We start from the raw sequence: 20086 nt of genomic DNA, 5'->3' as shown, positions 1-20086 counted from the left end.
TAAATACATTACCTTTTGTTTCTCTCTATAATCTTCTCCTTCAAAATTATACACACTAGACTCTGTATCCATTGTAAAGTTTCTGAGTGAACTTTCACCCATTTTGGAAAGTTTTTCATTCATTTCTGCAGTCTACATACATAAACAGATTTTAATTAGTGTTTTGCAACAATCTACTTTATCATCAACAGTCAACATGGTTTTCTGATAAAATCTGAATTAAGACAATTAGCATAACTTTTTTTACTAGTTCCCAGTATCCACTCACTTTTTTTGCACCTCTTTCCAAAATACCGTCAATGTCTTCATCTGTAATTTCACTCTCTTTTGAAGCAAAGACATGGGTAGCTCCATGTCGAATCATCTGCAACATTTCATCTTTTCCCAATTTATTCAGATTCTGATCTACTAGTCTACCTATATATATATACATATTAAAAAAAGAGAATATTCTCAAGAGGCTGATAACTTCACAAAAAAGTTTTAAAAACAGGCAAAACATGCAATTCTTTGACACTACATTTGTGTTTTGCAGATAAAAAAGAATTTAAAAAATTATTTCTGTAAATCTGGAATGTGATTAAAATAGTGGAATACGAAGCACATATACTTCTGTGGCAATATTTGACAAATATTTTTTTAAGTAGCAACCTTTTATTATTCAAATGTAATTTGTAATGCTATTCCAGGAAAATGTGAGGCCAAATATTCATATTAAATACAAGTTTCCAATGTGTTACTGAATATTTGCACAGCGTTCGTTTTTCCTCATCTAACAATGTACAAAAACAGATACGGTAATTGTTTATGCTGGTGGATAAGACTTGCAACTTCCCTCAAAAATGTTTTGTATCCTTCCAATTACTATTTCCAATTAAAATTATTAACATCAACTATTCTTAAATCAACATTCTAGATACACCTTTTAGCTATCAAGCCAATACTTTTTGTGTATATTTTACCACTGCAGTACTTCGCAATCATTTTTTATTTTGATGCATTTTTTCTAGGTTTGGATATATTTAGCTTACTGACCACATTTGGTATTATTAATAAACAACGGAATATTTTTACCTTGTTGAATAACTATGGAATCTAAGCGAAGTTTCATTTCTGCTCTTTCTACTATTCTTTCTTCTACAGTGTTGTCTGTAATAAATCTGAACACTCTAACAGTCTTTGTCTGACCAATTCTATGCGCACGATCCTATGTGGTAGGAAAAAAGGAATACTCAATTCATAAAAATTACAATTTTGTATTATAAGCAATTCACAATTGGTGAACAAATATCATTTCACTTGATTAACTTTTAGAAATCTAAATCTTCCCAACTTAAAAATAATATGAAATAATTACTACTTATTCTAATGTAATAGTTTTTATCAAAAATCCAGGCGGACAAGCAAACATATTGCTGTATGTCCAATATCCCTGGGGGGAAAAACTCAGATTCAAACACAACATTTCATAATAATCAAGCTTACCATAGCCTGAAGGTCTACTTGTGGATTCCAGTCAGAATCATATAGAATTACAACATCAGCTGTAGCTAGATTGATTCCCAAACCACCAGCCCGTGTGCTCAGCATAAAGAGAAACTTTGAACTGTCAGGTTCGTTGTATGCATTAATGGAAGCCTACAATAAAAAAGTTGGTCAATTCACACTGAGTTTGAAAACAAATAAATAAACCTCCTGTTTCTGCATGCTTACTTGTCTTTCATCATGAGGTGTCTGCCCATCAAGTCTGCAATACTCATAATTTCGCCACATGCAGTAATCTTCTAATATATCTAATACTCTTGTCATCTGGCTGAAGACTAGGACTCGTGATCCTGTTGCACATGAAAGGATTTTAAAAATTCAGTTATTCAAATAAATTCTTCTAAATAAATTTTATGAAGAACTGAAATAAGTATACTCATAAAGCAACATACACACTGAATAAACGTACTGTAGCTATTAGGAATCCTTGCAAAATTTATAATATATAATTAGCAAATGACAGCAGATAATTTTTAAACAGAATTCTACAAAAATTAATAGCATATTTATTTTTATCAAGAGTGAAAGCAATTGGGAACATTTTCTTGAATTTTTATAAAATAATTTTAGCAATAAGATGAAATAGTTACCCTGCTCTTTCAATTTTGGCAACAATTTATTCAAAACAACCATTTTGCCACTATTGGTAACCAAATGCATATCTGTTGTATAAGGTGGGCCAGGTTCTGCTCCATCAAAAAGGTACGGATGATTGCAACATTTTCGTAATTGCATAAGAATGTTTAATAGTCTCATTTTATCCAGTTTTCCAGCAGAGTTCAATATATCTATATCCTTCATTAAGATTCTTGTGTACCTATATTGAAAGACAAAGACAACAAAGGCTACCAATTCTGCAGTAATGTAATGAAAATATTTCAAGATTTAATAATAAAAAGCAATCAGAAACATGGAGACATTGTATTTATTCATATACTAGTTTTAATTACTTACCATTCCCTTTGCATTTTGCTGAGACCAACATATATTTTAACTTCTTTTTTTGGAGGCAAACTTTTCTCTACTTCAGCTTTTATACGACGTAACAAAAATGGTCGTAGTACCTGCCAATTATAATGCATAATATCACACAGTAAAATAACTATTTTATACTACTGTATTTTATACTACTGTATTTTATACTACTACTCTTTCAAAAGTATAAGCTTTCCAGGCTATATCTAATTGTGGTTCCAAGACCTTTATGCTTGCAATGGAGAAACGTCAACTATTACATAACTTTTCTGGAAAGAAAGATAGAGGAAATTAGAAGTCCCAATGACCACGAAACTATTTGTGCTATTTATGGAATTGAAAAATGTTGCAGTATCTGCACCAACAGGATCTCAAGCAAAGTTTAGAGGCATGTTTTATTACTTTTCAGGTAGAATACATAGAGATGTTGCACAGTGAGCGCTATGTAGTAAGAATAGACCAAAGTTAGTTCATTTTTTAAAAAGAAACTCACCATATGAAGCCGTTCTACTAATTTTTGATCCCCAAGACAGTTGTTTGTATCGAACCATGAATCAAAATCCTGCATTAAAAAACATGCTTTATAATCAAATAATTCATTACCAATAAATCAGCATTTAAAGTACTATTCCTTGTCCACACATCTGTTAAAACACAAACAGAAGCATTTAACTATTATCTTCAGTTTAGTGTACCAAAATATATTTCTCAATTCTCATTTCTTGTTCAAATAATATAGAAATGCTGCTAGCATAACTCAGGTTGGCTGACATTCATGATGTCAACATTTGATATGAGATATATGAACATACTCCCACTCTTCTCGCGTTATCTATAATTTCATATGACACACTGATACAGATTATGGATACTGTAATAATCCTTCTTAATGATTTTTAAGATCTACTAAAGCCATAATTTGATTTCCAACTTATAAAGTAAATATAGCTATCAGTGGGAAAAAGTGAAATAGTACTAAAGTTAAGGCTGATTTCCAGCCTGCAAAACAGAGATAAAGCATCGAACAGCGTTATTCTCTGGGCATGACACAGTGATGCTTATGAAGATAACCACCATCAATGATATAGTTATTTCTACCTTGCTAGAAATGCTTCTTTTTCAAATGCTTTTAACAGTTTTAAAAAATTATTTTATTTTCAATTTTAAATATTTATATATTTCATATTGAACAGTTCACAGTGCCATAGTCAAATCTATTCTCCACAGTATTATTATTAATTCAATTAATAAATTCCTACAGAATTGTTGCTGATGCTTAAAATTATTTATACTTGCCGAGAAAATACTTCTTAATCAAGAGGCAAACCTGTACTTACGTTCCCTTTTAATTACAGTTTTCCAAATGAGGATCATTTTCCTATTTCTACCGTATTAGCAGTTGGGATATAATTACTTTGATCAGAATCACTGAGGCTTCACCACAAACTGCTTGCCAATCAACTCATGTACATAAATGTCATATAATCTTTTGTGAATGTATTCAGCCATTAAACTTTTTAATGTTGTTGCCACTAAATTTCACAAATATTTTCATACATTACCTCAGCTGAATTAAAGACATCTGGCAATAAAAAGTTAAGAAGTGCCCAGAGTTCGTGTAAGTTATTCTGTAATGGTGTTCCAGTTAACAATAACCTATTAGTAGTCTTGAATTCCCTCACAATTTCTGACAACTGAAAGAAAAATAATTATTATAAACATCTGACAGGAAAGCAATCTGCAAAATTTAAATTCTTACCCTAAATGGGTTATTTAAAATTACCTTTGATTTTTCATTTTTAATCCTGTGGGCTTCATCAATAACTAGGTATCTCCAGTTAAATTTTTTGAATACTGATTTCTCTTTAATGAGCATTTCATATGATGTTACACAGACATCCCATTCACCTGGCAACAAAACATCTCTCACGAAAGCAGCCTTAATCAGAGAAAATATTGAATTAAACATTTTAAAGAAAGAAATAATCAATACTATATCATAGAATATGTATTTTATGGCTAGTTATCATTAAATACATCCACCCATAACCCTGATAATTTCAAATCTGTTACCACTTGTTCCCCAACATTACATAGATTATAATCTTAATGTACTGAGCAAACTCAGGGTAATTTGTAACTATGCTAATAGCTAGTGCAAAAATTCACAAACTGTGTTGCACCAGCCTTATGACCAGGTTTTCCAACAGATTATGGCAAGAGAAATGATGTATTTTAAAAATAATATATAATATCTGTCCTAGTATTAACTAATTTAAATGAATAAACATAGCAATAAATTTTCCCTAATTCCTGCATAAAGAATTAGAAGCAATTAAATCCAAGAAACTGTAAAAAAAACCCACCCTATATTCTTTATTTTAAAAGTTTAATTAAATAACAATTCCTAACTGACAGAACACTGTTGTGGTAATAGAAAATTTCAAACAATGTCACTATAGCTGTCTTAATGTTTTCAATAGTTTTATTTTGGCATCTGACAATATTTAAATATGTTTAATTATCATTAAATGATATCAAGGTTATCATCTTCCTTATAAACAGGACTTAACCACATTTAAAAAGCAACAAAGCAATTTGATTTAATTCATGTGGAACCTCAAAACCAATAAAAGTACAGTATATTTCCTTATTTAATAAACCAGATTAAATTATAAAAATGTGCCAATTAAGAAACCATAAATAAAATTCAAAAGCCACCTTAGGAACTGAATTTGCCCATTCCAAAAATGAGAATATTGATCTAAAAGCATTTATGTCAGCTAGAAATAGATTTTAGTTTAACTTCCAATATTGTACACAAAGTTTAAGCTGCATAAAATAGCAACAGCAATAGAACTAAGACTTCTATACCACTCCATAGTGCTTTACAGCACTCTCTGAACGGTTTACAAAGTCAGCATATTGCCCGAACAATCTGGTCATTTTACTGACCTCGGAAAGATGGAAGGCTAAGTCAACCCTGAGCCCTCAGGATCAACCTCCTAGCTGTGGGCCGAGTTAGCCTGCAATACTGCATTCTAACCACTATACCACCATGGCTCCTGGCAAAAATGCATTTGTCAAATAGAGATATAATTGATAAGAAACTTTAAAATAATCCATAACATTTATTGTTTGGTGGAATAGGACACAGTTAGACTTTATTTAGTGACTTCCCCACCAAGTAATCATTGGATGGTGGCACAATGTAACTTTACAACCATCATAGTCATTGACTACCATTCAGGTAGTTTTCAAACAGGAGTTGTTTACAACTGTCTAAGATGTGATCACCAATTGTATACTTCACAACCTATTTCTGATAACCCGAGTCAATGGAGTAGCCAGCAGTAAATCACAAGTCATAGTAAAGTGATATCTCATTTAATGGCATCGTAAGTCTGTCACCATCCATACGAAATTTCACTTACCAATCCACAGTACTTCGCTACAGACAAGATAGGCTAATTGTCCCTAAACATATATATGACTAGTAGAAACATACTCACTCGCTGGTCTTTGTCACCTATCAGACATACTGCTCGAAGAGTTGGCACCCATCTCTTGAACTCATTCATCCAATTATGCAAAGTTGATTTGGGAACCAATACCATATGAGGACCTGGAATGTTCCTGTAATGTTTCATGTACCCAAGAAGAGAAATTGTTTGCAATGTCTTTCCAAGACCCTGTTAACAGTGTATACATACAAAAAGTTAATTTGTATCAGGAAGCAAGATAAAATACATATGTAATTTTTGTGTTTGCATGTGTGTGTGTATGCATACATGCACACCAAATTTTCATGGGTAGATTTCAGCAATAACTAAATTTTAAACACCAATCAACCCAGGTGTCTTTTATTCATCTTGGAATTGTGTGTGTGTATCAATATATTAAATTTAGAAAATGTATGATCCTGTAAGCATATATATTTGTATCCCATATCATAAAATCTTCCTGAAAGTGCTACCAGGATTGTTAGATTTTCTTAGGATGAGCTTCTCTATTATCAGAAGACCTATTTTCAAATGTACAACCATCTCTAGTTAGAACATTAAAAACTATGCTACTCTGTTTATCACTAGAATATTATCCTTTATAATAAAAACATTATATATTCAGAATTTTAACTATGTAGGAAAACTGCAACCTAAAATATCATGCTCAAAACATAAAACCCAGGACAACTCCAGAACATAAAATAAAACATTCTGCAATTCAGTCTTTACAGTCAATGGCTCCTGAAGCAAGACTAATGTCAATGCTGCAAACATTGGCATGTTTTTGCACTGACAATATAAGAGACAGCCTTTTGTTTAAACTGCTTCGCTTTGAATCTTGAAGGGAGGGAATTTTCTAACAACTATTTTGAGAAAATTAGAAAAGCCCGCGTACACAATGGGAGGTGAGACCTCATATGTAAAACTAATTGGATAATGTGACATGATGTGTAAATAAGGGCGGGGATTGTGTGTGTGTTCCGATGGGTTTTGGGGGAGGAGATTTCAGATTTTGGCATCCCTCCATGAGTGCTAATGTTTCATTTCATTATTAAGACTTTTTAGATAAACAATGGTTGCATTTTCTTTGAACTGTTTCATTTATCAGAACCATGACAACTAACTTAGACAATGATTCTACTCAAAATAGAAAACCTTCACAGAAGCCAACCAAATAATTACATAACATTTCTTAGAAAATATATCTGATCTTATTTTTACAAATACCTAAAAAGCCACTTTCCCCCAAATATTTAGATTCAATACCAGTAGTCAGGACTAATTACATAAAATAAGAAATATTTTACTTATCCAATTACCACTTAAATCAAAATTTGTTATTAGAATAATCACTTTAAAAAAAATGTGAACATATATCTGCTATTAGGCTTTTTACAACTATATCATTATCTTTTATATTTATGTATTTCATGCTATTATACAATTTATAACCAATTTCAAAATTTAGAAACGGTTCACCATAAAGAAAACTGGACAAGCTTGTAATAATTAAAGTTAAATATTAATTTTCACTTTAATTCTAAACAAAATCAGCTTTCTGCATACCATTTCATCTGCTAAAATACCATTGATGCCATTTTCATACAAAGAAATGAGCCAGTTCAATCCTCTGACTTGATAATCACGCAATTTACCCCATTTCACATCTGCAGTAAGAGACAGAAGCAAGTACTATAATAAATTTAAAGTCACATCATATTTGCTTCAGAGTTTTCAATCCATATTCTTAACAGAATAAAATGCAGAATGTTATGACATCATGACTAAATTAAATGTATACAAATTCATTGGTAACTCAGAATTGTTCATGTCTACCAACTAGTTGCAATGTTTGCAAAACAAATGTTAATCAACATCAGAAACAGAAGTACAAATGAATAAAAATATTGACTGCTCTACAAATATTGATCAAAACTAAACAATGCTGTTTATTTTCTATTTGAAAAGAAATGTCATAGTTATGAAAACAAATTATCATAGCATTTTAATATACCTTAATAACAGCATAAACAAATTATAGTAAGTTATTAGATACAAATGCCTGAATGTACTTATTAGCAAAAGTTTTTGGAAGGTGTATAACTTCTGTCCCACTATTGTCTATTCTCAATCACCAGAAATGATACTCTGTTGAAATATTTATTAAGAAGTAGCAAACAACAAATCTTTGAATTTGTGATTTATATGGCATACATTCAAAATCATGAAGGAAAAACACATGAACATATATTCTAAAATTATGTAACTTTAAACCCTGAAATTTCTCTCTGTTATACACATATTTAATTAGTAGATTTAGCTTGCATATAACTTCTCTGCAGTATTTCTAGAACACAGTTCCCCAACCTTTTGGGGTTGGCGGCTTGGAGCGGGGAAAGGGATGGTTTTATGTTGGGTGAATGCATGCGTTCGCATGAATATCCGTTGCTTACATGAGTGGGGACACAAGCACTTGCACGAGTGGAACCGCAAGCACTTGTGCAAGTGGGCCATGAATGTCTGCAACACTTGAGTGGGGCAGTGAACACCCACAATACTCACAGTAACACTTGCTCAAATGGGGCCACGAATGCCCACACCGCTCATGCAAATGGCGCCACAAACACCCACAATACTTGCAGCGACGCTTGTGCAAGTGGGGCCACAAAAACCTGCAAGAGTGGGACTTTGTGTGCTCACGCACTTGCACACACTGGCCAGCCACTCATGTGGCCCGGTGGCCTGGTAGTGGGCCACAGTCCACAGGTTGGGAGCCCCTATTCATGATTTTGATACTCAATTTAGAATCCAGTTTGGAAATATAATCTGTTGTAGAAAATTAAAAACACGTTCCCATTTTTTGTCAGAAATATACTCCTTCAAAAAAATAGTTTTCATTCTATTAAAAGTTGGATATAATGAATAAAAAAAGTAAAGCATAATGGCAGAACAAGTATTTTTAAAAGTTTGCATGCAAAATTTTATTCAAAATACCAATGTGAATATTTTCTAGTCTGTTGTAGGAAGATTTGTTTTGAAAGGAAGCATATAAAATTTCAAAAATATATTAATTTGAGTTGGATAATATTGGCAAATGTGTGAATTCTGTGACATTAAATGAGCAAAGTATCAAAATCTTTTAATTTTGGACAGTTCACAAAGTATTACATACAGGATGGAGAGTCTTCAAATCGAGTGCATACATTAGTAGTCTTGGAACTTTCTGTTAAAAGCTCCTCATCTTCTTCTTGTTCAGTTCTACGATGCCGATAGCTAGAAACAATAGAAATGTTAAGAAAATAAACAATAACTATGGTAGATTCCAAAACAAGCCAAAATTTTATAGTTAACAGACTGCTTAGCTAAACTCTTATATGGATGGGGGGGGAATGCATCCATCAAAACTAATTCTCCATTCTTAAGCTCATTTTTTTCCTGCTTCCCAAACTATTATTATTTACAACTATTACTATGCTCTGTATGGTTCTTCTACTTTGTAGGCAAGAAAGTATTGATGACTTTTTTCCCATTTGTAAAGCATCCAATCTCATCACAGCACATTGCCATGTCAGTTTTCCTTCTTTCAATCATATAAACCAGAAACTGAACTAAGATCATACCTGCAATTTCATTTGATTCTGAAAATATTCAAAGCAGGCATATATGGAACTCTATTAGGAAAAATTTGCTGCCCATTCTAATGAAAGGCTGATTTTTATTTCTTTCCAATTCAAAATTAGAAAGGGTAAAAAGAGATAATCTTGTATCACATGCTGAGAAAAGGACAATCAAAGATGGGGTCCTGGAAATTGTTAAGTTTTAAAATGAATACTGTCCAATAGATACTGTCAAAATCATAGGAACAGACTTATATTTGCACATTTATTTACTGTATTTTAAGCTTTTTTTTAACACCCTGAGAGATCTTCTGTTTTCTTATTTCCCTGTCCAATTTTTTTCCTATTTTTATCTCTTCACTATTTTATTTTTTTTTAAATAAAAAGACAATTAAAAGACAATCCACTACAAAGTCTCTGGATGATAGACATAAGTCATGTTAAAATAAATCCACAATAAACAGATATTCTTACTTAAGACATTAAATTAAAACTTCTCACCAACAATCAACTAGACACTGTTAAAAGCCAAACAAAAAGGGTATCTTTTAAAAGCTTTCTTAACATAATTAATAAATAATAATAATAATAATAATAATAATAATAATAATAATAATAATAATAATAATAATAATGGGAAGGGACCTTGGAGGTCATCTAGTCCAACCCCCTGTTCAGGCAGGAAACCCTATTCTGTTTCAAACAAATGGTTGTCCAGTCTCTTCTTAAAAAATTCCAGTGTTGGAGCATTCACCGCTTCTGGAGGCAGATTGTTCCACTGATTAATTGTTCTAACTGTCAGGAAATTTCTTTTAGTTCTAGAATGCTTCTCTCTTTGGTTAGTTTCCATCACTGCTTCTAGTCTTGCCTTCAGGTGCTTTGGAGAATAGCTTGACTCCCTCTTCTTTCTGGCAACCCCTGATATAGTGGAACACTGCTATCATGTCACCCTTAGTTCTTCTTTTCATTAAACTAGACCACGGGTCAGCAATCCGCGGCTCCGGAGCCGCATGCGGCTCTTTGAGCCGTCTCCTGCGGCTCCCAGCCGCCCGATGCGCGCGCACCTCTTCGAACGGGCAGTGGTGCGCGCGCACCTCTCCAAATGGAGAGTGGCACCGCCCGTTCCGAGAGGTGCACGCGCACCTTTCCGAAGGGCGGAGGTGCACGCGCACCTCTCCAAGCTGCCGCCGTCCCGTCCAGAGACCTGCCGCGTTCACGGCAGCTGTGCAAACGGGATGGCGGCGGTTTGGAGAGTGCGCACGCACCTCTCCCAAGCCGCCGCCGTCCGGAGACCTGCCGACGTTTGGGGAGGTTTGGGGAGGTGCGTGCGCACCTCCCCAAACGTCGGCAGGTCTCCGTACCTCCGCGCGAACGGGCAGCGGCCCCGCTTCTTGCGAAAGCTGCCGCAGCCTGTCTGCACAGCTACCGAAAGCGGCAGCTTTCGCAAGAAGTGGGGCCGCTACCCATTCCGAGAGGTGCGCGCGCACCTCCCCAAACCTCCCCAAACGTCGGCAGGTCTCTGTACCTCCGCGCGAAGTGGGGCCCGCTTTGCAGATGGGCCGCGGCAGCTTTTGCAAGAAGCGGGGCCGCTGCCCGTTCGCGCGGAGGTACGGAGACCTGCCGACGGTTGGGGAGGTTTGAGGAGGTGCGCGCGCACCTCTCGGAATGGGTAGCGGCCCCACTTCTTGCGAAAGCTGCCGCGGCCCATCTGCAAAGCTGCCGAAAGCGGCAGCTTTGCAGAAGGGCCGTCGCCGTCGCGCAACCGGGAACCGGTTCCATCACACACAAAAAAAGGCAACTGCGCACGTCCGCGCATGCGCAAGAAACTTTTTTGCGCATGCGCGTGCATGGACGCACGCACACGGCTCCCACTTTTTTTTATGTGTGATGGAACCGGTTCCCAGTGGCTCTTTTCCTTTTTCGGGTTGCCGACCCCTGAACTAGACATATCCAATTTCAACAACCGTTCCTTATATGTTTTAGCCTCCAGTCCCCTGATCATCTTTGTTGTTCTCTGTACTCTTTCTAGAGTCTCAACATCTTTTTTACATCATGGTGACCAATACTATAGAAGGTATTGCTTGTAAAAGGTATTCCTTATATCGCAGACTAAAGAGTTTCACAGTGAAGGGTTGTGGAGGCACAGTGATTAGAATGCAGTATTGCAGGTTAATTCTGCTGACTGCCAGGAGTTCGATCCTGACCGGCTCAAGATTGACTCAGCCTTCCATCCTTCCGAGATCAGTAAAATGAGGAACCAGATTGTTGGGGGCCATATGCTGACTCTGTAAACTGCTTAGAGTGGACTGTAAAGCACTATGAAGTGAGTATAAGTGCTACTGCTATTCACATATATGGCTGTATCAATTCTCACCAGAGATAGGCCTCCCCAGACAATTTAAGTGCAATCTACCCTGATGTCTACATATTTGTATTCAATCAAGATCTATCTTTGTGTTTCAAATTTATTTATTTAGTTGCATGACCTCCTTTGCACATTACAATTGAAAGGCACTAAAATATTTTACAATAACACATTTTCAGAATAAATATAACTCTGTTGGTACTCACTCGCCAGCAGATAACAGGTTTTGTTTTTCATCTTTTTTTATTCTTGGTCGTCCTGGTTTCATTTTTAAGGGTGAAGTTGGAGTTTTCTGAGCAGCAGGCTGAATGAAATGTGCAAACAATTCTGTCTGCTTCAACAGATATTCAAATCTGTTTGCTCGATCAGTTTGCTGCAATAAAGTTATAACAATTAGCAAAAAAACCAAGAAAGATTATATGAAAGAAAATCAAATTGTAGAATTAGTTTTCAACATTTGAAAAACAATTATAACGTGGGGCAAAACCAGAAAATACCATAATTTAGCATCCAATCTTTGAGAGAGTCTAGGAAGCCGATTACAGTGACACTGATAGAAATTGTGTGGCTGAAGACTGGGTGGGGGAATGTCAACAGACTTTGAAGGAAACTTAAGAGTACAAATAGAAAACAAACTGCTACTATTCCCATTCTTAAAAGCCCTCCAAAAATAAACATTAATAAAACATCAAGTTTATTTGAGAGATCAGTCCAAGTTTGAGATGCGTGGCTGCCCAGTGCATGAACCAAACTATCAACTCCTGAAGTAATCACCGACACTACAATGTTTATTAATATACTGCTCAAAAAAATAAAGGGAACACTTAAACAACACAATGTACTGTATTTAATAGTAGGATGTCTTATTTTCTGTTCCCTTTATTTTTTTGAGCAGTATACAAAATACCTACCATTTTTTCTTCATATGTAGGATCTGGTTCTTGATTTTCTTTTTGTTTTCCTGGAGATTCATCACCAACTAGTTCCTAAGAACAAATAAAATCCTTAGTATCTTTTCACATTTTATCTTTACAAACATTAAGATTTGTTTTGGAAATCCAAACTACATACAGCAAACTTGATAAACCACATTAGTAAAACATATTCTAAGCCAGACATGTCAAACTCGCGACCTCACGGGACATCGCACAACATATTGGGACAGTTTTGCCATTGCCGGCAATGGGGTGGGGGCGGCTTCCGGATGACGCATCCAGCCCGCGGGCGGGCCCTTTGACACCCCTGTTCTAAGCAGTACAAAAGTAATGGCTGCACACAATGCAGTAATAATATTATAAAATTAAAATTATATAATAAATATAAAATTATAGTAAAGTTATATATTGTGCTCTGTTGCATTGTGCTGTGTTACATTACATTACATTAATACTCTTGCCACTAGGAGTTCTACAGCATCAAATTTCAAAGACCATCCAGAATACCCAAGTTTTTACAAGCTTTTGAAAAACCAGAATAATGAGAATTATCCTTGCCTCACAACTGGAGTGTGTGTTCAGAGAAGGGAGCCCTCCAAAAAATGCCCATTTTTGAGATGTTACCTATCTTGGGTAATGAAATGTCTGTAAGAAAATAACCAAGCTCAGACAGCACTAAGGACCCTCATTTCAACCCTGAACAACAAATATTTTCCTTTATTGATGCCCATTTTTGTACACTCTCCTTTTGTGCCTCTCAATAACTCAATAACTAAGAAATACAGATAGTCCTCAAGTTACGAATGTAATGGAACCTGCCAATTACATTTGTAACCTAAGAATTTGTAGGAGTGAATGGCGTAACTTGAACATGATCGCTCCCTGCTTTGTCCCATGCATTTGCTAATCGAATGCATGGGTCATTAAGTGCACATGAGGTATCTAAGGGTGGGGCTAGTGCAGGGACAAGACCACTGCGTCCAGCCATCACAGGCATTCCCCCACCGAGAGACCCCATGCTCCTCTTTCCACCCCTTGGGGTCCCAAGCTGCTTGGGCCTTTCCTCCCCACCCTTCACCGACAGCTAAGTTATCTTTGGTACCACATTTGAGAGCCCCACACTTCCCACCCTCATCTCCTGAGTGCCAGAGCCCTTGTCCAGCCATGCAGAGAAGCGCCAGACCAGTCTCTCCCCTTCCCCACTGAGCCCCAACCTCTCTCACAAGCTAGTGCAGACCTGTCCTGCCACTTACTGGAGTGCCGAACCCACCTAGGTTTCACAAATTGTGCTGCTTCAGAGCTGGAGAGCTTGGCACACCACCACCTAGCTTCCCAAAATCATTTCTTCACTAAATTGCAAGTGGGGCTCCTAAACAAACCTGCTTTCCAGCTCCGTCACATTTCTCCACCGCCATTTGCAGAAAAACAAATGTAGTTCGTGGGACTAAAAAAAAAGTTCAATCAGACCTTCCAACTTCTCATGGAAAAAAAAAGATCTCCTGAAGTTGGAAAGTCTGACTGAACATGGCAACAAAGTTGCAGCGTCTCTGTGGTCATTCGTAAGTGCGAACGACCGCTGTAATGTTGCAACATATGTAACTTTGGGACCCATTCATAACTACTTTTGGCAGGGATGTTGTAACTTTGAACATTCGCTAAGCAAACATACGTAACCCGAGGACTACCTGTATCAACATCTTCAGACTGGGTGGACAACATTTGTATTGGAGGTCTTGAAAATAGCCAGGCCCCTGAACCTTGTAAGATTTTATTAGTTGCATATGGGCATCCTGGATTGCACTTAGAAATCCAGAACATAATCATGCATGTGACTATGAATATGCATGTTCAAATGGAAAAGACAGTCAGAAACATTTTGCTAGATAAAGCTATGTGAACATTTTGAAAAGGGTAGTTGCCCTATACAATATACTTCACAAATTTCCAAGACTTTGCACAGCCTTAGACATAAATGTGTAGTGTTTCCTTCCAATTCTACATTGGCCTCTCTAGTACTGGCAGAAATTAATTTGTTAGGTGGTTCCAACGGGATTATTTTTAAGTAACCAATGTATTCATTTCCAATATTTCTTAGTTGCCACAATTATTAACTTGTAGGTGGCTCACAAAATAAATCATGAAATTAAAAAAGACATCCTAACAATCTTAGAAAACTTCATAAAATTTATATAGCCAAGTGCTATCAAACAAGAGGATATTAGTCTATGTTCTAATCTAACTACAATTAGCAACCCTTGCTGAATAATTTTTCAAGAAATTGGGGTAAGAAGATATGTGTCAGCACACAAATTATGTATTAGAAAATATGCACTGTTTGTACGATTATGTCATGATGCAGCAGCAAAGCCTTTTGCCATCACTTCCCCCGGGTCCGAAACGACAGAGGGGGACTGGGCCTATCTCTCCCATCCTCCGTAGCATGGTAGTCTGACTCAGGAGGGGACTGAAAGGTCGCCGAGAAAGGAATAGCCTGGCTGGAGGGGGGGTTCCTGAAGTAAGTGGGTGTGGGGCTTGTGGGGCAGCTCCACATCCCTCCACCTGCCTTGCTTCATTGTGGTGGCAGCGGAGCAACACGCGTTCTCCTGCCCCATTGCGGCAGCGAGCTGGGGCAGAGTGGGCAGGATCCTAACTAGGGCTTATTTTAGGCCCACCCCCAAAAATCAGGGTATGTCTTATTTTGGGGATAGGTCTAATTTCAGGGAAACACAATATGTGTGATTAACCCATTAACCTAAAATCGGTTCTGATGTTGCTGTTTTACTAAACTGACAGCTTATTATTCTAAATAGGAAACTTCATTTTGTTTGCAATATTAAAGATTCTAACTACCAGCAAGAATGAGTCCTTACATTTAAAGAGCACCTGTCATTTCAGATCCATCATGGCAGAGCCTGTTAGCGGGCATCCACTCACCTGCTGCCCACCATGTCCCACACCTTGTTGTGTCACTGCTGCATCACCATTCATTAAAGTGAATGAGACTGTCGGTGAGTTAACAGCGGGTCAGAGGAGGAGCCGCTGCGGGACAGAGATGACAGTTGCTCTTTAAAAATTATGATTTGAATCCAGTTGATTTAAATCAAACCTTTTTACTAGTGATTTAAATCAAATCCACTGTCATTTAGTGATCCAAGTTACAACTGCACTGAAAAAGTGACTTATGACCATTTTTCACACTTATGACTATTCACCATCCCCATGGTCACGTGATCAAAATTTGGACACTTGATGCCTAGTTCAAATTTATGACAGTTGCCTATTCACTTAACAGTGTTACTAACTTAACAACTGCACTTATTCACTTAAAAACTGGGGCAAGAAAGGTAGTAAAATGGGTCAAAATTCACTTAACAAATGTCTCACTTAGCAACATAAATTTTGAGCTCAGTTGTGATCGTAGGTCGAGGACTACCTGTACTCCAAGATGTGCAATATATACAATATACAATATTAATTAGGTTCTCCATCCCTACAGTGTCCAAATACTAGTAAGTCTAAATACTGCTTCTGATTGTGTTTTAAGTTTGTAATATGACTTGGCTGTCATTAAGGATAGCAAGCCTCTTTTATGGATATACAGTAAATAGCCCAGAGTATGCAGATGGGATAACATATAAAAGTAGGTATTAAATAAGTAAAATGTATAAGCTAAGATGTACAAACAGAAACCCCTAATGTAAATTTGTAATTGTTCTCAGTGAATTAACATTTTTTCCATTTTCTACTAAAATATATTTGAAATTGCATAAAACCAATAACTGATTATATAAAACATATTATACAAATAATAGTCTTTAACATTTGAAAGGGACCAAAGTGAAAAACTGTGGACTAAGTCATGACTTAACTTCAGACAGTATTTAAGTAGAGATTGTATGACCATGAGACTTTATTGCCTTGAATTGACCAAAATGTATTTTTAAAAGGGTGGAATAAAAAATAAATAGCTAGAAATGCCTGACTAACAAGTCCTACTTAATTTGTAGAAGCGGATATAAATAATTCCTCTATCCTAAACAAGATTATGCATCGATTCATTATTTATCTTTCAAATATATGTGAATTAATGTGATTTATGAAATTTATACCTTCTTGAATTATGCTACCAATGACATGCTTGGAGTTTAACATCCTTATCTTATTACACTACTAAAAACAAAATTAAACAAACACATATGATTCAAACAGGTTTATTAATGTGTGCACAGTCCAATTAAAATTACTATCTTCTAGTTGTAAACAAAGATAAAAGGAAGCAAGTAACACACTAACATTGATGTATCTTATTATTATGTAACTATACAAAGACATTTATTTGAAACTGGTCAATGTAAAATTTTCAGGTGACACTACTAATATAAATTTTGGAGGCTGGAATTTATGACAGAAGTTGGAACACAAAAAATTCAAAGTCAAAGCAAAGGTAACATTTCAATTTAACACAGATGCAGCTGCAATTCTAAATACTTTTTATAACAACATATATACTTTAGCAATACTTGCAAGCAAAATTGCTTGGAATCCATCTACAAATAGGTTGTATTTCCTGATTTATTTCAGATTAATAGACCGGTAAATACAACGTTTAGCCTTCCCAAAATGTACAGTAGTCCTCGAGTTATGAATGTAATGGAGCCTGTCCATTCCAATTGTAACTCGAACACCATCACTCCCTGTTTTCCTCAAGGCCTTGGCCGATGAAAAGGCTGGGAGCGACAAGCGCCTCAATCCGGAACTCCGCTCTCGGCAGCACAGGTTTTCCTCAAGGCCTTCTGCTGACAAAATCGGAGCTCCGTTCTCAGCAGCAAAGGCTTTATTCCTCAAGGGAATAGCCAGGGTGAATGTTGCAGTGCCTCTGCGGTCAGGTTGTAAGGGTGAAGGACTGCCATGGTGCTGCAACATTCATAAACTCCAGACTTGTTGGTAAACACTAGAGGGCGCTTATCGCGTAACTTTCAACACTTACTAAGGGAACAACATCCTTAACTCGGGGATTACCTGTATGTTACCTGTTTTATTTTTAAATGAAACAACTATATACTTTAGCAAAAAAAAATAGAAAGGAAAAAGCTCCTATATTAATTTTCTAAGAACAATTACAAAGTTCCCTTCAGGGTTTGTGCGTTTGTACATTTTAACTTTTACCTTTAGCCTTCTGCAAAGCCTAAGCGTCTTTGAGCAGAAATCTCAGAATACAATAAAGCAGGTGGAGCCCTGGACAAGTGGAGAAGGGTTGTTTCTCGTGAAACGCACATGCGCCAGGAGGAACCGAGCACAAATGACTTTCCACAATCAAGAGCAGTTGTCTCGGGGCCCCGGCGACAGCATTTTTTTGACGTCTACAACATCCTAATCGTAAAACAAGGGAAGTGGCCTCAACAGGATTACCGCCTCAACTACTACTGAAAGCGAAGAAGGCCTCTCAAGCACCAACCCCCGCCGCTCGCCACGGGAGCCTCCAAGCTCTCGAAGCTAAGGCGATCGGAGGCTTTGCAAGAGCAGCCAGGGCTGCACCGGGCTACAGAACTTAATAAATCTCGGCGCCGCTGGAAGGCGCAACGTTGAACGTTTAAGGCAGGGGGTCTTCAAACTTGGCCCTTTTATGACTTGTGGACTTCAACTCCCAGAATTCCTCAGCCAGCGTACGCTGGCTGAGGAATTCTGGGAGTTGAAGTCCACAAGTCATAAAAGGGCCAAGTTTAAAGACCCCTGGTTTAAAAGGCTTCTGAGCCTTGGGGAAGGACCACTTCGCTACGAGCACGGTTACGTGGCCGATGAAACCCGCTTCCACCGGCAGCCCAGCCAGGACCGGACCGACGGAGCTTTTGCAATAGAAGCAGCGCAGGACAGGGAGGCGAATTGATAAGACTCGTCGAACCTTTTTTTTCCCCTCCATCCATCAAGGCTCAGCTGCTGGCGGGCACAACAAAAAAGGCAGCGGAGGCGGCGCGATGAAACCGGAGAAAAAAAGGAGCGGCGTCCGGGGCAATCGCTCGCCTCCGTCGGGCTACGCGCGCCCATCGCTCCTCTGCCAGGCGGGGGAGTCCGCCGGAGGCGCCGCTCGGCTGGGCTTAGAGGAAGCTTCAACAGTCGCTGGCTCTTCCCATTGTCTCCGGCGCCAACCACTCGGTCCCCTCCCGAGAAACTCGGGGTCGGAGAAAGTCGGCGGTTACGAGCGCTTTCCCAGATTCGGTCCGAAGAAACGGCCGAGGTTCTGCCCCACGCTGCCCGCCGCCCTTCCCTGCCTGCCTCGGCCGGCGAGAGGAGCCTGCGGGTCGCTCCCCACGGAGCCGGTTTTTCTAGCCACCGAGTCCCCTTACCGTTCTTTCGTCGCTTATCCCCGGCGGCCCCTCGGCAGAGGCCGGGACCGCTCCTGCGGTCTCCATGCCGCTGGGAAGCGAAGCGGTGCTCACGTTCTCGTTCTCCGGTCCCAGCGCAGACATCACGAACACCGTCCGGGGAGATGAAAACGGTGAAAGGCGCCGAACTCCCGACTCCTGCTTCGAAACACGAAACCGAAACGAACGGAGTTCTTGCCGATTCTGTCCGCGGGACTCGAGCCGGGCTCTTTCTCTTTCTCTTCTTCTTCTTCTTCTTTTTCTTTCAGGCCCCTCTCTCTCTCTCTCTCTCTCTCTCCGCTGCCGCCCCGGCTTTCTCAACGCGGTCCCACCAACCAGGAACCGAGCCGGCTCTCGAATATCGCGAGACTTAGCCTCGCGGCCCGGGTGTGGAAGAAAACACGGAGGGGGAGAGGGAAAAAGAAGAAGAAGAAGCCCGTTCTGATTCTTACATTGGCTGAAGTCAAGGCCTGATTGGCCAATTAAAGCAAGGAGGTGGTTCCTTTGCCCCCCCCCCCCCGCCCAGTGTTCGGCATTTGGGATAGGAATGGGTGAAGTTTGCCCGAGCGACCACAACTGGGAGCGGGAATCTCCTTGCGTCATTAAATCGGGGCGGGTCTTGCCGTTCCGTTGCAGAAGAGAGGCAACAAAAAAGACAAGTCGAGGTGCCGGAGGGTTGGCTCAGAGCAGGGGTCTTCAAACTTGGCCCTTTTATGACTTGTGGACTTCAACTCCCAGAATTCCTCAGCCAGCTTTGCTGGCTGAGGAATTCTGGGAGTTGAAG

General features: G+C 38.3%; 1 protein-coding gene across 1 annotated transcript in view; it reads right to left on the bottom strand.

Moving 5' to 3' along the window:
- SMARCA5 (SNF2 related chromatin remodeling ATPase 5) overlaps window positions 1-19712 on the bottom strand; it is a 56031-nt gene extending 36319 nt beyond the window's left edge. The window contains exons 1-16 of the mRNA XM_083367767.1: window positions 19285-19712; window positions 12920-12994; window positions 12215-12381; window positions 9199-9299; window positions 7593-7693; window positions 6033-6212; window positions 4304-4459; window positions 4083-4214; window positions 3014-3082; window positions 2500-2609; window positions 2136-2362; window positions 1714-1835; window positions 1486-1638; window positions 1075-1207; window positions 269-417; window positions 13-132 (exon numbers count right to left, since the gene is read on the bottom strand). Of these exons, the coding sequence (XP_083223893.1) occupies window positions 13-132; window positions 269-417; window positions 1075-1207; window positions 1486-1638; window positions 1714-1835; window positions 2136-2362; window positions 2500-2609; window positions 3014-3082; window positions 4083-4214; window positions 4304-4459; window positions 6033-6212; window positions 7593-7693; window positions 9199-9299; window positions 12215-12381; window positions 12920-12994; window positions 19285-19407 (2118 nt within the window). The 5' untranslated portion in view covers window positions 19408-19712. The remainder of the gene's footprint in view (window positions 1-12; window positions 133-268; window positions 418-1074; window positions 1208-1485; window positions 1639-1713; window positions 1836-2135; window positions 2363-2499; window positions 2610-3013; window positions 3083-4082; window positions 4215-4303; window positions 4460-6032; window positions 6213-7592; window positions 7694-9198; window positions 9300-12214; window positions 12382-12919; window positions 12995-19284) is intronic.
- Window positions 19713-20086: the final 374 nt, after the last annotated feature.

Source organism: Vipera ursinii (assembly GCF_947247035.1).
Source record: "Vipera ursinii genome assembly, chromosome: 7".
Lineage (NCBI taxonomy): Eukaryota > Metazoa > Chordata > Lepidosauria > Squamata > Viperidae > Vipera > Vipera ursinii.
This window is presented reverse-complemented; position numbering and strand designations above follow the sequence as displayed.